The 17,306-nt window shown below is 41.7% G+C and overlaps 1 protein-coding gene across 4 annotated transcripts in view; it reads right to left on the bottom strand.

The window, feature by feature from the left end:
• The window catches only part of HELZ (helicase with zinc finger), a 215,500-nt gene that overhangs the window by 33,968 nt on the left and 164,226 nt on the right, over positions 1 to 17,306 (bottom strand). For all 4 annotated transcript variants that reach the window (XM_061615575.1, XM_061615573.1, XM_061615576.1 and 1 more), the window contains one exon: positions 11,273 to 11,480. In XM_061615575.1, the coding sequence (XP_061471559.1) occupies positions 11,273 to 11,480 (208 nt within the window). The remainder of the gene's footprint in view (positions 1 to 11,272; positions 11,481 to 17,306) is intronic.

Raw genomic sequence — 17,306 nt, 5'->3', positions numbered from 1 at the left:
TAGTAATACATTGAATCTGGCCTGGTAACAAACAGGCAGCCACGGCAGACATTTGAACACAGGTGAAATGTTATGACACAATTTCACTCCTGTCAGCATGCTGCACTAACTGCAGTTTCTATACCAAGTGCAAAGGGAAGCCTCACATAAAGTGCACTGCAGTAATCCAGTCCTGAAGTGACCAATGCCTGGACTACTGTAGTCAAGCTATCCTAGTCTGGGAATGGCTGCAGCTATTGTATCAGCTGAAGTTGATAAAACATGCTTCTGGCCACTGAACCACCTGGGACTCCAGTGATGAAGTTGGATCCAGAAGCACCCCCAGACTATTTATTGGGAAGAGGCAACCTCGCATGCTGCAACTAAGGGGCAGGGTTATACATGCTTTATTTAGTACAGCTGAGATGGGAAATTATAATTTGCTGTGATGTAGCTTCCCATTTGATTGATGTTTAGCCCTCCACATCCCCCTTCTTCTTGCTGTGCTGCCTTTCTGAATTCCTCATTACCACATGAGCATGCAAGCATGAGGCTAACTGCCAGAAGATGAAAAGTAAAGAATAAAGTAACCTACATTTCTTCTTTCTGATTTCCTCAGCTTTGCCTGTATCTCTGTATGCGTGAAAAGGTCATGAGTAAACTAACTGTACATATTTTACTGGAGAAAGCTCGTTTGCTTTATTCTGCTAGACTTTGTGAGGGTACAAGTGGGGCTGGTTGGTTATTGCTCATTCCTTTTTTGCCAATTTTACTCGGCTAGAAATAGAACCACATGATTGTTTTAACCCATAAACCCCAACAAGACTGCGTACCTGGCTCCTTCATATGGGAGTGCAATTCCATGCATGGCAGGCAATTGGCCAATTTCTAATAGAATACAGGTAAGTTTAAAGTGTTGCCTGTCAAGGAGGTGGTAGAAAATTGACAGCTCACTGATAAAAGGATCTCGGAAAATCTTAAAAGCAAAACATTTTGTAAAGAAAGCATCTACAAAAACTCGCCTTGCCTTGAACAACTCATACTAGTAACATTTGTTTCTTGCTCATAAGTCTGTGCACAGAATTTCGGCTTCCTAATTTCAAAGCAAAGGAACCACTCTAGGAAATTAATTGTTTTCACATATTATATTACAGAGAGCCAGTGTGGTGTAGTGGTTAAGGTGTTGGACTACGATCTGGGAGACCAGGGTTCGAATCCCCACACAGCCATGAAGCTCACTGGGTGACCTTGGGCCAGTCACTGCCTCTCAGCCTCAGAGGAAGGCAATGGAAAGCCCCCTCTGAATACCACTTACCATGAAAACCCTATTCATAGGGTCGCCATAAGTCAGAATCGACTTGAAGGCAGTACATTTACATTTATTATTATATTACAAAGCACAAAAATTTTCAAGCAGTAAGTGAATGTGAAAACATTTTGTCTTTCCTATCTCTCAGTAAGTTGCAGGAGTCAGAGGCTTAAGTTAATGAGTAACTGCTAATACATAAAAACATATTTCCAGCATCATGTTCTAACAGTGGCCAGCTAATTGCCCATGGGAAGCCTGCAAGCAGGACCTTTATGCAAGTGCACTTTCCCCTCCTGCAGTTTCCAGCAAGTGCTATCGCACGTATACTGCCTCCGACTATGGAGGCAGAGCACAGATATCATGGCTTGTAGCCACCGATAGACTTATCCTCCATGAATTTGTCTAATCCTCTTTGAAAGCCATCCAAGTTGCTTTAATTATGATATAATTATTATTGCTTTATTTGTATGCATAAATTACTTAATTTATTTAATTACGAGGATGAGATATTCATCTCTGGTCCAACTCCTTGGAGAAATGGGAAACAACATTGACCTTAACTTTTCTTCAGTGCATAGTGGCCAATTGACACCTTTTGTGTAGATCCATCATAATCAGGGATTAAATTTGGATTACTGATTGTCTTCCTCTACAATTCACGCATTGAAGGTCTACTGCAAACAAACAAACCTTTCACAGGTCATAGATATTTTATTTATTTATTTCGTTTGTATACCGCCCCATAGCCAAAGCTCTCTGGGCGGTTTACAACAATTAAAAACATTAAAAACAAATATACAAATTTAAAAACACATTTTTAAAAAGCAATTTAAAAACACATGCTAAAATGCCTGGGAGAAGAGGAAAGTCTTCACTTGGTGCCGAAAAGATAACAGTGTTGGCGCCAGGCACACCTCGTCAGGGAGATCATTCCATAATTTGGGGGCCACCACTGCGAAGGCCCTCTCCCTTGTTGCCAGACTCCCAGCATCCCTCCAAGTAGCCACCCGGAGGAGGGCCTTGGATGTTGAGCGTAGTGTATGGGTGGGTTCGTGTCGGGAGAGGCGTTCCATCAGGTATTGTGGTCCTAAGCCGTGTAAGGCTTTTTAGGTTAAAACCAACACCTTGAATCGAGCTCGGAAACATACAGGCAGCCAATGCAAGCAGGCCAGAATCGGTTTTATATGTTTGAACCGTCTGGTCCCTGTTACCAATCTGGCCACTGCATTTTGCACAAGCTGCAGTTTCCAAACCGTCTTTAGAGGCAGCCCCACATAGAGCGCATTGCAGTAATCTAACTTGGAGGTTACCAGAGCATGGACAACAGAAGCCAAGTTATCCCTGTCCAGATAGGGGCATAGCTGGGCCACCAACCGAAGTTGATAGAAGGCACTCCGTGCCACCGAGGCTACCTGAGCCTCAAGTGACAGAGATGTTTTTAGGAGAGCCCCCAAGCTACGAACCTGCTCCTTCAGGGGGAGGGCAACCCCATCCAGGACAGGTTGGACATCCACCATCCGGTCAGAAGAACCACCCACTAGCAGCATCTCAGTCTTGTCTGGATTGAGCCTCAGTTTATTAGCCCTCATCCAGTCCATTGTTGCAGCCAGGCACTGGTTCAGCACATTGACAGCCTCACCTGAAGAGGATGAGAAGGAGAAATAGAGCTGTGTGTCATCAGCATACTGATGACAACGCACTCCAAAACTCCGGATGACCGCACCCAACGGTTTCATGTAGATGCTAAACAGCATGGGGGATAGAAGTGACCCCTGTGGAACCCCATACTGGAGAGTCCAGGATGCCGAGCAACGTTCCCCAAGTGCCACCATCTGGAACTGACCCACCAAGTAGTAGGGGAACCACCGCCATGCAGTCCCTTCCACTCCCAACTCAGCCAGTCTTCCCAGAGGATACCATGGTCAATGGTATTGAAAGCCGCTGAGAGATCATGGAGAATCAACAGAGTCACTCACCCCTGTCTCTCTCCCGACAGAGGTCATCATACAGGGCGACCAAGGCTGTTTCCGTGCCAAAACCAGGCCTGAAACCTGAATGAAATGGATCGGTCTTATCCAAGAGTGGCCTGCTAGATATCATTCCATATTTGCTACTGTTGTCAGCATAATTTTCTGTGCTCAGTGATAGACATTTAAAAGCCATCATGTAAGCTATTTCATATGGAATGTTACATTGAAATTTTCTACACACTGAAGGCTTCTGTTCACAGCTCCAGAAAATATACATACATGACTAGCTGTTACGTAAGTGGCAATGCTGATGTGACTGCTTTTAAAAAGTACAGCCCTTGGTATGACATCAAACTGGACATTACTAACTTATCCAGAGTCTTTTTATAATAGATACAGAGTCCAGGGTGTTACTTCAATTAGGGTTTCTAACACAAGACAAGGTAAAAACCTCTCCAAGCCAACTGATCTTTGCAGTTAAATTAGTAACCATGTAACATGTCTAACTTGAATTTTATTTAGTTAGGTTGCCGCTGTTTGTCATAACTGCTGTAAATTTTAACTTATTGTGGTTTTATATTTTTGTAATGGAAAGTGTCCTGGGAACTCTGTGTTGAAGAGCAAGGCTTCAGATGTTTTAAAAGTCTGTTTTCTTTATGCTGAGAGATTTATATTCAGTTCTTAATCAAATTACATGTAATATAAATTACACTGGGAGGAAACGAGATTGGTCATGGCGAGGCTGATGTGACGTGGACAGACAGGGGCAATGCTCTCATGTACCTGAATTGTTGGCATGGGACTAGTGCTGTTGAGGAAGAGACTGACACAAAGACTGCAACAATACTAAACGCTGGGCATTTAGTGTTGCCAGTCTCATGCTGTGGAATACCCTTCCAGCAGACATTTGGCAGGCGTTTGACTTCCAGGCATCTCTTGAAGACCTTTTTACATTGATAGGCCAATGCACCTGTTTAAAATTTCTTGATTAGCAAGTCATTTTAATGATTATTTTCTATTTCATTTTGGTGTTTTATGTTTTACTGTATAAACTGTACACTGCCTTGATGTTTTACATGCATTGGGGACATAGAAATACTTTTATAAATAAACAAAAACAAACAATTGAGCCAATTTAACTGTTTTCTAAATATGTATAGCTGGTAAATTTCCCAAAATGTTTAAACAACTCCTGCAAAGGCAAGGACTAGGGACCTTTTCTGCCTGTACTGAATGAGTTAGGATGCAGTAGCAATGTCCGTGTATAGTACTGCCCAACAGCAAAATGTTGGTCTAACTTCTCAGCCTTAGGATGGCTGGGATTGGCTAGAACAAGCTGGGTAGGTAGGGATACGGCAGGATATAATACACCATACATTTCAAGGAAAAAACCAGAGAACACTAAATATATACAGCACAAGAGCCCTGTTGGATTAGCTCCCTGCCAGCCCATCAGCTGTTCACTGAGGAGCAGCTGAGAGGGAAAATTCTGATGTTGTATATAAAGTGTGCAACTGCACCTCCTTTCTCCGCAAGAAGGTCATAAGAACACTGCTGGATCAGGCCAGAGACCCATCTAGTCAGCATCCTTTAATCATAGTGGCCAAACATATCCATATGGAAGGCCTACAAGCAGGACCTGAGTGCAACAGTCCCTAGAGTCTTTGCTTCTAAAGTCGTTTACTCTTTTAAACTAGCTTCTTATCTTTGATTCAAAACATCACTCATTAATTTTAAAAGTTCACAATGGCAAGTTTCATCTGCAGGAATAGCTGGCTTTGAAGCTTAATAGCTGATTCTCTGGTCCTTGGTGACGTATTAAGGAAATAAAGAATTACATCTGGCTTGTGTGAAAATAGTTTAAAGGCCTCTAGTGTTTCTTAATTTATAATAAATTAACGGTATTTAACACCTTTCATGGACAAACCCCAATCAAGTTTTGGATATGGAAGGATTTTCTTTGGAGAGAGAAAAGATTGTGTTAAGTGATTTTCACATGATTTCTTTTATCCTCCCCCACTATTAAATGTTCAGGAAATTCAACTTCCCTAACCAAATTTATTTTTTCAGTATATTCTGTACTTTTCCGCTACTGAGATTACCATGGCAGAAATTAAGGATGGCACGTCATATCTGCTTCTGGAATTACCCTAGCTTTCATGAATTTAAATAAGTTTCTTCTCATGACTATATCCATGAACTAGTCAGTGTTCAATTAACTTTTGAACAACATCATCATCCAGTATAGCACTGTGACAGCTTACACGTCTACAATATTGGGAATTACAGGAAACTTCTCAGTTATGCACCTCAGCACCCTGACTTCTCAACACATGGATAATTCTGCTTTTCAGAGATTTAATGAAGCAGATTTTTGAACTGCATAGCTTTAAGGGAAGTCATCCTAACAGCACAAATGGAATCAGAGCAATTTCAATTTTGATATAGTGCTCAGTCCTTCAGCGTTAAAAAGCTGTCTTACTCTGAAATAGATTTTATGCTAATGATATTATGGAGTTCTGTGTTTATTGTTTCATAATGAATCTGTCAGATTTGTTTTCCAATTTGAGCCAAAGCCTGCATCTTGGAAGGCCAACATGAGCACAGCAAACACAATTTGTCATTTGTATTTAAAAGTGGTTGCTTTATGTAACTTTCACAACAATGTATCTACTGTAATCCAGTGGTGCTGGTGTGCACATGGTACTTCTGATATCCCAATGGATGTCTGTATGTGCAGGGGCTGCTGCACATGCAAGGAAGATCAGGAAACATTCTGCATGGATGAGAATCCCAATCCTCATGTGGTGCATTCTCCAACACACAGAACAGGGCTGCTCCTGTGCACAGAGATCTCTACATGCACATCATAGCCCCAGTGATCATGGTCATTATCTGCATTTGGAGTCGATTTAATATCATCTTTTCTTTTTTAAACACCCCAAAAAGATATTTAGATTACAATTCTAACAATGATATGCATATATTTACTGATCTAACTGTGCTGATGGATCCTGTCTGGAAAACAAGCTTAAGGCTTATATCACTACAGCAATACTTCTGGCAAAACCCTGCTATAGGCTTTCTTGGCTCACCCTGTATATCACTGGACATCTTCCTGTGATGGGCCTCCCTTCTCTGATTCTCCTTTCCCTGCTGTGTTATTTGAAAATAATGTAGATCCAGTAAATTTCTCTCACAATGGCAGCGTGGAAAATAAAAAGATTACCCATCTCATGCAATGTGATATCTCCTTACTGCTGTAAAGGGTATTGCTCTTTCTGGACAAAAGAACAGCAGTTGCTTCAACTTGAGCAGGGATGGGGACCCCATGGTCCACAGACCACAGATGGATTTCAACTGACCCTCTGGATCCCCTCTAGTGGGGAGCAGCTGAAAGGAAAAAGGGCTTTGATGTTGTACAAAGTGTGAATCTGCACCTCCTTTTTCTACAAGAAGATCTGGTGCAAGAAACTCAAGAATACTACTTGTTTAGGTCAAAGGCCCATTTAGTTAGAATTCTGTTTTGACAGTGGCCTACCGGATGTCTATGGCAAGCCCGCAAGAAGGAAGTGAATGCAACCATGCTGTCTCCCCATGAGTGATTCCAAGAAACTGGTATTAGAGGTATATCACCTCCAACAATGGAGTACAACATAACAGTCATGCTTGCTTTTATCCTCCAGGAATTTGTCTAATCCTTTAATCATGGTATCTACCTGGCCTGACTGTTCAGGATGGGTATCACGGACACTGTATTAGAGTGGCTGCTTTCCTATCTGTGCAGTTCATTGACAAGCATTTGGGAAGTGTTCCTCACCTTGCCGGTGCTTGTCCTATAGGGTTCTGAAGGGCATGATTCTGTCCTCAGTGCTATTTAACATCCACGTGCAGCCGTCTGGAGCACTCAGCAGGAGTTTCGGAGCATGGTGTCATCAGTATTTCTCCATAATACCTGAATCAGGAGAGGCTTTGCAAGCCCTAGAGCAGTGCCTGAAGACCAGAAAACTGAGTCTGAACCCTGGGAATATGGAGGCTCTGTGGGTAGGGGGTTCCCGTGTCTAGAAGATAGGCCAATTGCCTGTTCTGAAAGGAAAGATCCTTCTGAAAGGACAGGTACATAGCTTGGGGAACTTCTGGATACACCTTTTTCATTGGCTAAGTGACCTCTGTGTCGAGAAGTGGCTTTTATCAGCTTTGTACAGCCATATTTTGTATGGTTGCATTTGGATTGGGATAGCCTGGCCACTGTAGTCTATGCTTTGGTAACCTCTAAATTAGAGTACTACAATGCACTTTATGTGGGGCTGCCCTTGGGTCTGGTCTGGAAGCTCCAGGTAGTGCCAAATGCAGCTTATAGACTGCTGATGGGGGCAGATTGCAAACAGTCTGTGACAGTCTGCTAAAACATCTGCACTGGCTGTCCATATGCTACCTGTTCTTGTAATGATATACAAAGCCCTGAACTGCTTAGGTTCAGGACACCTTAAGGACCACCTGAGCCCTTATATCTCACCTTGATAACTGAAATCATCTGGAGGAGCACTTTAGTATTCCCCAATGTTTCAGAGGCCCAACTGGCTTCAATGAGAAGTCACGTTTTTAGTGTTGCTGGTCCCATGATGTGAAATATTCTTCCAGCAGAGACTCTGCAGGCATCCTCACTACTAACTTCCAGATGAAGACCTTTTTATGCTGACAGGTCTATTCAGCTGTTAATGCTTTGTTAAGATGAATCAGTGTGTGAACTTTGTGCTAGAGATCAATTTTTTGGAAAGTGCTTACAAATCCAGATTCTCTCCCTTAAAAGAAAACTCCACTTCCACACAGATTCTGTAGGTTCATAAATTTACTACTCTATAAATATTCATAACAAATGACACAGAAACGTAATTATTAAAGCGGGGGGGGAAATATAGACCAGTTTTGACTCCCAACATCTCCTACTGGTGCCAGTGAGTAACAGTCATTGTGAAGCAAGAGACATGGATGATTATTCTAGCTGGAGGCAAGGAGACACTATGAGATTTAACGGTTTGATCACTCATGGGTTCATAATGTATATAATCCAATAGTGCAAAGACTCCAGAAGTCAACTTGTTTTACCAGTATTTGCAAATTAGGTACTATATTCTTAACATGATGAGAGGAATAGATATGGGAAGAAATCTCACTAGATTTGTTGTTACTATCAAAACAGCAAAAGGATCAGCTTTCCAAAATATATTAAATTCTATTAGAATTTAACTGAAATAATAGAATGTAAAATGGAATCAGGTATGTGAAAATGGGACAAAACATGATAAATGCATTATTGAAAACATTATATTATATCCCAGATAGATTATCACAAATGTTTTCATCAGTGTCTAAATTAAATTGGACATGCAACAAAGCAAAATGTACTTTTGCCCATAAATGGTGGGAATGTAATAAAATTAAGGGATGGGGGGATAACTATATCATTAGAGAGGTATTGGGGATGTGACCTATAAGTGTACCCTGTTACTATACTTCTAGAGCAGTGGTTCCCAACCTAGGGGGCCGTGACCCTCAGAGGGGCAGTGAAGTAATCCGTTGGGGGGGGGAGACTGCGAACAGTAAAGAAATGAATTATTTATTTATTTTAAAAAGTCTTCCCTCCCTGGATGTTGTCTGCTCCCCACTGCAGCTCCAGACAACACCTCCCCCTTGCTCCAGACAAGAGGGGAGGACTTGCTAAAGCAGCAGAGTGTCTTTCAGGCATGCTGAGGGCAGGTGTCTGCCTATAAAACACGTGGCAGATGCTGAAGGAGGTTGAGGGTGGAGCTACCAGGAAGAAGAGGGGATTACTATCACCGACTCCTGTCTCCTCGCAACTGTCACTGCTGACGCCCTTACTCAGAACAAGAGGAGAGGGCTTTTTGTGAGGCAAAAAGAAGCAGGGCTGCAAGGAAAGGCTGTTTCCCCCCTTACTTCCTGGCAGCCAGCCTGCCTGCCTTTCTTGGCTCCTGCTTCGCTACAGAAGCACCCCCTTTTAAAAAAAATATTATTTGTGAGGCCACCCAGATCTTGCCTTCAGTCCAGACAGAGCTAAGAAGCAGTGAGGAAGCTCAGGACTTGCTCACCCTCCATTTCTGAGGCTAAGTGTGTGTCCCAGCATCCTTCCTTTCTTCCACCTACATTCCACCCCCCAATCTCTCTCTCCAAGATGCTGCAGCAGTTGAGGGCTTCCCCCCTCCCACGTGCCCGAATGCATGCACGCCTGTGGATGCTCGCAGTAGGGGCAGGTGTCTTTGTGCATCTGCGTGTGCTGATCTGTCTTCTGCTCCGCTTTCATTTCCCAAGTGTATGCCGACCAAGTCATCAGGTCTGATGATCATCCCAAGGCCTAAAAGCACCCCCCCTCCTCTATCTGTCCACCATGTTGTCTGCAGTGGACAATTTAGCATCTCCATCACCAACACATTGCTGCTTCCTGATTATTTTTTTTTTTTAAAAGCTCAGCAGGTTGGCTTAGGCTGGGATCCTGGTATTGCAGCAGAAATGTATTTATTTATTTAATTATTATTGCATTTATATCCCACCTTTCCTCCAAGTTGCTCAAGGTGGTGCACATGGTTCCCCCCCTTTCCACTTTATCCTTACACCAACCCTGTGAGATAGGTCAGGCTGAGAGATTATGTTTGGTCCAAGGTCACCCAGTGGGCTTCATGGTTGGGTGGGGATTTGAACCTGGTTCTTAGTCCAGTACTGTAACCTACTGGTGTTGGGAGACAGGACTGTATATCTTCAGACTGTGGGTGGGGAGGGGAGTGTGATCCCAATTTGGTTGGATCTTTGCATTAAGAAAAGAAAGCAACACCTCCCCATCTGCAGGGAACTTTAAATGGAAAGGAATATTTGTAGGTATGATTTTGCAACACACAATTTTTTCTATAAATGGAGACTAAAATTATGGGGAGGGGGTCATGAAATTTTTTGAGCTTACAATGTAAATGTACTGCCTTCAAGTCGATTCTGACTTATGGCGACCCTATGAATAGGGTTTTCATGGTAAGCAGTATTCAGAGAGGGTTTACCATTGCCTTCCTCTGAGGCTGAGAGGCAGTGACTGGCCCAAGGTCACCCAGTGAGCTTCATGGCTGTGTGGGGATTTGAACCCTGGTCTCCCAGGTTGTAGTCCAACACTTTAGTAACCACTGTTCTAGAGTATATGAAGTGCCGTTACAGGAGAGATAGGATTGTTTTGGTATCCCATATATGAATAGAACCTCAGATTATGATTGCCAAAACTTAGAGAAGTGCTCTGGTTCCAACACTGATCATTGGCTAGGGAAGATATAGGACATTATTGTAACTAATAAAACCATCAATTATAAACAACTATGAGAGGGAAGAATTCAGTGCTTAAGACCTTTCAAAATAATTGCACATTGTTTATTTTGGATTGGAATCAAAACAAAACTGATGAAATGGTTACTATGTACACATTAATATGGTATGATTTGAAACAGTGTTGTAAACAGAACAAATAATACAAATAATAAATATTCATCATAAATTATGGGAACTGAGAAAATATATTTCATACATAATAAAACAAACTGATTTCACCAACAGCCACCAACAGCTCCTTTTGGGAAGGAGTAACCCCGAGAGTCTACTATCCAGATGGATCCAGAACCCAGGCAGCCAAAGACTTCTAGCTATGATCTAAGACATGAGTAATATCTGTTCCCTGGAAATATCTGGGCTTTTGGATGAAGAAGCTGAAGTCAACTTGGCCACGCCTACTGAGATTAAGTTGTTGGCAGCCTTTTAACCTCTTTACTTAGGCTAGAGCTTCACATACACTATAAGATATGCCAGTGTAAAAAACACCAGTCTTCATAGAAAGATTTCTTAGGAAGGCTGATAATGTCAACACCACATCCCCCAGAATTAGTACAGTATTTGAAAGCAAAGCGTACCTAAGGTGGATACAAGTTGTCCTGTTTAAGAATTTGGAAGAAAAAAAGATAAAATTACTTACTGTTTCGATTTTGTTCAAGTTGCTCTTTATCTGAATGTTGAAGCTGCTGCTGTCCTATGCTAACTGGTGAATGATGTCCAAGACCATAGGGTATAGGGGACCCACGGCCATGTGCTTGTAAAAGATTCACATTATATGCCATGGCTGCTTGATGAGTAATGATTCGAGGGTCAACTGCAAACCTACTCTGATAACCTGTCCATGGTACCTATGTGATAAACAAATATGAACATTATTGTTTCCATTTTTGTAAGCATATATACTTTAAAAATACAGTACCAATGAAAACAGAATATCTATTTAATCCCTCCAATAGTACAAAAGAACTGGGGGGGGATTATGGCACTGCCACCGTGGGCTCCTTTGGGAGGAACAGTGGTATGTACATTTTAACAACAACTTTCAAGAGTAAAAGGGCCAGTATACGGTAAGATTTTGAAATGCCAAACTCACTTGGTAACCTAGCAAAAGTCAACATCCTTCAATTTAACATACCTCACTGGATTGTTGTGAAAATAAACAAATGAGAAGAGGTGTGAAGCAGAGTCGTATCAAACCTATCACATATCACCCAATAACAGGGCAGATTTTAAAAACAGGGAGGTTAATAACGAACAGTGGAAATGTATCAGAATGAATTATTATTATTATTATTATTATTATTATTATTATGTTACCCGCCTCTCACCCATTACGCGGGTCCTGAGACAGATTACATAGATTTAAAAATACAGAGCATACATAAAACCATTTGTATAAGCAGGTGAATCAAAACAGAAAGTTCATCCTGAGATGTCATAATGCTGCCTTCTGGTAAAGAGAAGAAGGCAAATGAAAATGTTTTTAAAAAACAGTAAGGAATCCTTCTACAGCAGAAACCAAAGAACAGCATGTGTGTCAATGGGAACAATGTAAAGTGCAAGAGGAAGAGAAATAGATGTTGCCACAAAGGTTTTCCTGGCTTTGATGTTTCAATTCTATGGCAGTCTACTGAGCTAAAAGCTAACAGAGAACAGTACTTGGATAGGTGAAATCACCCACAGGTTAAATATTTAAGGAAAGTCTTGACATTAAACCCTTGAAAGCTACGACTGACACAGAGGTAGCCAAGCAGATACAGTAAGGCATATGCTTATAAGACTATGGTAAAGGTTCTATATCTTAGTTACAAATGTTTTTCCCGCATAGACTACTTATCGTTCAGACATAAAATTCACCTTGAATGCCTAAAGAGAGAAAAACGAAGGCTCTGGAAATATTTTCATTTCTCTTCTAACACCTGGAAAGTTTCACATTAACTCAAGGCTTACGTTAGCAAATAAATAATGAATAAAGAATCCTACTTTGAGGTAGGGGATTAGATTAAGTCATTGGTGTGTAAGCACTGAAGGTCACACAGGAAAAGGTCAAGAACAAGGGAGAAAGAGTTGATGTGCATATTTCAGCTGTACCTAAGTAATGTAATTTTAATTTAAAAAATGGAGGATGTGTGGCAAGTCTAGAGGTCCTGACCAACCCAAATGCCTCAGAGGGCATTCATCCCAGTCTAGTCGCCACTCAAATGTTCATACCAATGGTTTCCAGCAAGGCAGTTTAAGAGACTCATTCCCTCACTGGGATCTCTTGATCACTCTCCAGGCAACTGGGAGAGATATCCTTGTTTCACTGGCCTTCGCTGCCCATGCTTCCCAAGTGTCCACCCTCAGGAAGCTACCATATACTGAGTCAGTCCACTGGTCCATCTAGCCCAGTTTTGTCTACAATGACCCACAGTGGCTTTCCAAGGCTTCAGGCAGGAATCTTGTCCAGGCCTACCTGGAGATGTCAGGGACTGGCCCTAGCACCTCCAGCATGCAAATCATGTGCTCAGCCACTCAGCTATAGCCTTTCCTTTTCTACACATATGGCTTTTGGTTATCCTCAAAGGAGATTTTATAGGACTGCATCCCTTTCATCACAGTTGTTTTACTTATGGCTAGGTTAGTCATATCACAAGTGGCCCAGTCCCTGACGGAATCCAAATAACACGTTTATTTAATTTATTTAAATAATTTTACCCCACTACTCAGCCAAACAAAGGCTCCCAGGGCAGCTTACATATCAATAAAAACAAGACAGTCCCTGCACTCCAGTTTATAATCTAAACAAAAATAAAAGCTTACATTCTTACCTTTTAACAGGAACCTATGGGCCATATGTGACCAAGAGGCCAAATTATCAACTTCTGAACCAGATGAAGTATGAGATGTGTATATATGTATCTAATATTTTTAAAGCCATCATGCTGTCATGCAGGGGAGTGGCCGCAGCACAGCAGGCAACCAAGGCGAGGGAGTGAGGTAAGCAAGGATGGCAGCTGGGCAAGTGTGCAAGTGTCGGGGGGCAAGCGACTGCTTGTGCAGGTAAGCAAGCTAACAGGCGGGCAACCATCAGGGGTGAGCAGGTGTCAGGGCCAGTAGGTGGATGAGTGGGTGTTGGGCTGGGTGGGCGAGCAGACAGAACTGACAATGCAGGAGGCAGGTAAGTGGTTGAGGCAGGGCAGTGGCAGCAGCCTGGCCAGGTGTGAGGCCGATAAGCCACCTAAATGGAGCAGTGGTGAGTGCCTGGGGGTGAGGGTAGGCTTTTGTGAATGGCCTGGGAGTGGGGTGGAGCTTTGGGGAGTTGCCTGGGGGTGGGGAGGCCTTTTTTGAGTTGCCTGTGTATGTGTGTGTGTTTGTGTGTGGTTGCCACACAAAGCACACAGGGGAGAAACCCCGTGTGTGGGGTGTGTGGGTGGTGGTGAGGGAGTGCAGACATAAAAAATGTCTGCTTGTTAATTGTGGTTAACATATAGGAAATCAGCACTTGGAATGCATGCTGTCTCCTCCCAAATTGCCCCATTGCATAGGGTTAGGCAGTTCATTGGCATCAACATACAGTTATGGCTAACCAGGGTTCCCCACAGTCTAAAATGAGTTTCGGATCCTGGTTGAAGGATTATTTTATTTAGCCTTAACCATGGTTCATATTGGTGAATAGAAACTACTCAGTTGAAAGGGGAATTGTTCCAGGGAGAACAGTAACTATGGGGAAGGGGGTTACATTCCAAAGGGTGGCTCGCTGTTTTCTAACCAGGGTTAGCAAACTACATCTACCTTAGCACAACAACTTCCAGTGAAGATTGGCTCAAAGATATTCTTTTAGTTTTATTAAATGATGATTTAAAAATATTTTGAAACCTTCATTGACGGGCTTTAGCTTTGAACCTTCTGTTCCTTGAAATTAAAATCAGTAGAATCACAAACAATCATGAATATACTTCTTTGTATTGACATCTCATTAAGTATAAAGATCCAGGTACTAATGATGTATAAGCCACAGCGATAAAAATACTAAGCTTTTCTTACGTTAGATTTAAATAGAAAAACAAATCTTTACATTATTTTGGTTTGATATTAATAGAAAGCACGCTTGCATTACAAAGATACAGCTGCTAAGCTTCATGTTTCATTTAACCATAACCATGAAATGTGGCCATGAAAAGTGGCACCAGATGAACTGAGCAGGCATATCTCCAAATATACATTCATAGCAAGACCCAAAACAGAAGTCACTACACACACAGAGAGAACGTGGTATGCACATTTTATATAAGCACAGAGCAACCCTGATGTACTGATCCTAACTGAGCTTAGTGCTTTGAAAAGTGGAGTGACATAGAGGCACAAAGCAAGTGAAGAAGTAGGAAAATATTACAGGTGCTTGGTCTTATCCCTGAAGTATACAGATGGAACAGGAATAGAAATGTTTAAGGCAACCTTTGCCAAACATATGCCGTCACCCATCAGACCCAACCAGTTAAGGAATCAACTGCGGCAAAGTTGAGTGCCATTGGTGGACATTCAGTCAACTCACACATAACTAATTCAGATGGCTAACCTGGCAACAGGGATATTAAAGGATTTTGTTCAATCCCCATTTTTAAGTGACCTAAGTTAGCACCACCCAGACTCTTACGTGGATCAAAAAGCAGCTATTCTTTGGCTTCACATTTGTCCTACTTTTACCAAGACCATGATGAAGATGACTAATAATAATTTAATTTATTACCCACCCATCACCCTAAGGCCCCAGGGCAACAATTTAAAATACAACATTAAAAGCAGTTTAAAACCAATTATATACATGTCAAACATCAAAAGCCAGGGTAGAGGTGCGTCTTCAGCATTTGCTGAAAACTCTATAGAATTGGTGCCTGTCACACATCTGAGGAAAGGGAGTTCCCCAACTTAGGGCTGCCATGGAGAATGCCCTCTCCAGTGCCACCCCCCCATGCCCTAAGCTTCTGAAGGCAGTGTTCCTACCAAAAGGGCCCCTTCTGCTGATCTTAACACCCGAGAGTGTCTGTAGCAAAGGAGGTGGTCTTTTGGATATACTAAAACATACACCAACATTTGAAAGTTTACAGCACTATGGCAATTAAGCATATTGTGCCACATGCTAGTCTTGTCCAAAGATGGGGAGGGAATATGTCCGTCTGAAGCCTGTTTCAAATCTATTAAGCATGGTAAAGAGTGTTGGAATATCTGGTTCAACTGGAACTGGTGGGTTGAGGCTGCATGGGGTTAAAAAGGGTAGCTAGGGAAAGGAGAGTCCAGAGTTGTACGATGCACACAATAGGAACATGGAATGTGAGAAGCATGAACCAGGGAAAGTTAGAAATTGTCAAGCAAGAAATGGAATACATCAACATTACAGTACTTGGTGTGAGCGAACTAAAATGGACAGGAATGGGACATTTTCAATCAGGCAACTACAAAATATTTTATTCAGGAAACGAGAGATTAAGAAGAAATGGGGTTGCTTTAATAGTGAGAAGTGATGTAGCAAGAGCAATTAGGAGCTACAACGCAAGGTCTGAGCGAGTTATATCAATGAGATTAAATAGGAAACCTATTAACATAACCATCATCCAAGTCTATGCTCCAATGACAAATGCAGAAGAAGAGGAATTGGAGAGATTTTACACAGACATACAGGAAGAAATTGATCACACATCAAAACAAGATGTGCTGATAATCATGGGGGACTGGAATGCAAAAGTAGGGAACAGAGAAGAATTAGGAATTGTGGGGAAATGGGGCCTAGGAGACAGAAATGAAGCAGGAGAAAGACTTATTGAATTCTGTGAAGCAAATAATTTGTTTCTTGCAAACACATTTTTTCAGCAACCGAAAAGACAACTGTACACATGGACACCACCAAATGGTCAATATAGGAATCAAATTGATTATATAATTGGTAGCAGAAGATGGAGAAGTTCCATACTTTCTGTAAAAACAAGACCAGGAGCAGACTGCGGTACAGATCATGAACTGCTCGTATCGAAAATCAGAGTAAAGCTAAAGACGACCAACAAAGCAATCATAATGACAAAATACAATTTGAATAACATCCCAGAAGCATATAAAGATCAAATAAAGAACATATTTGAGGCTTTAAATTTAGTTGACAGGGAACCAGAAGAACTATTGAATGAAGTCAGAGATGATATCAGGGAAGAAGGCAAAAAGACAATAGCTCTAGTTAAAAAGAGAGAAAGACCTCAATGGATGACTGAAGAAACTCTTAAAATGGTTAAAGAAAGAAGGAAACCAAAAGCAAAAGGAGATAGAAACACAGTCAGAACCCTAAATGCAACAATACAGCGACTAGTACGTAGGGACAAAGAGAACTATTACAATAGTAACTGTATAGAAATAGAAGAGGACAACAAAAAGGAAAGAACAAGAGCCCTATTCCAAAAGATTAGAGAAATGAAAGGAAAATTTAAACCAAGAGTAGGGATGTTGAATAATCAACAGGAGAACACACTGACTGACCGAGATGAAATAAAAGGAAGATGGAAGCAATACACTGAAGAACTCTATAAAAGAGATGCCAGGATGACAGATTCATTCATGGAGGAACCATATGATGAAGAACCAGAAATTTTAGAATGTGAGGTGAAAGCTGCTCTTAAAATACTTGGAAGAAACAAATCACCAGGAACAGA

This window comes from Rhineura floridana, chromosome 3, assembly GCF_030035675.1.
Source record: "Rhineura floridana isolate rRhiFlo1 chromosome 3, rRhiFlo1.hap2, whole genome shotgun sequence".
Taxonomy (NCBI): Eukaryota; Metazoa; Chordata; class Lepidosauria; order Squamata; family Rhineuridae; genus Rhineura; species Rhineura floridana.
Note: the sequence above shows the minus strand (reverse complement) of the source record. Positions and strands in the feature narration are given on the sequence as shown.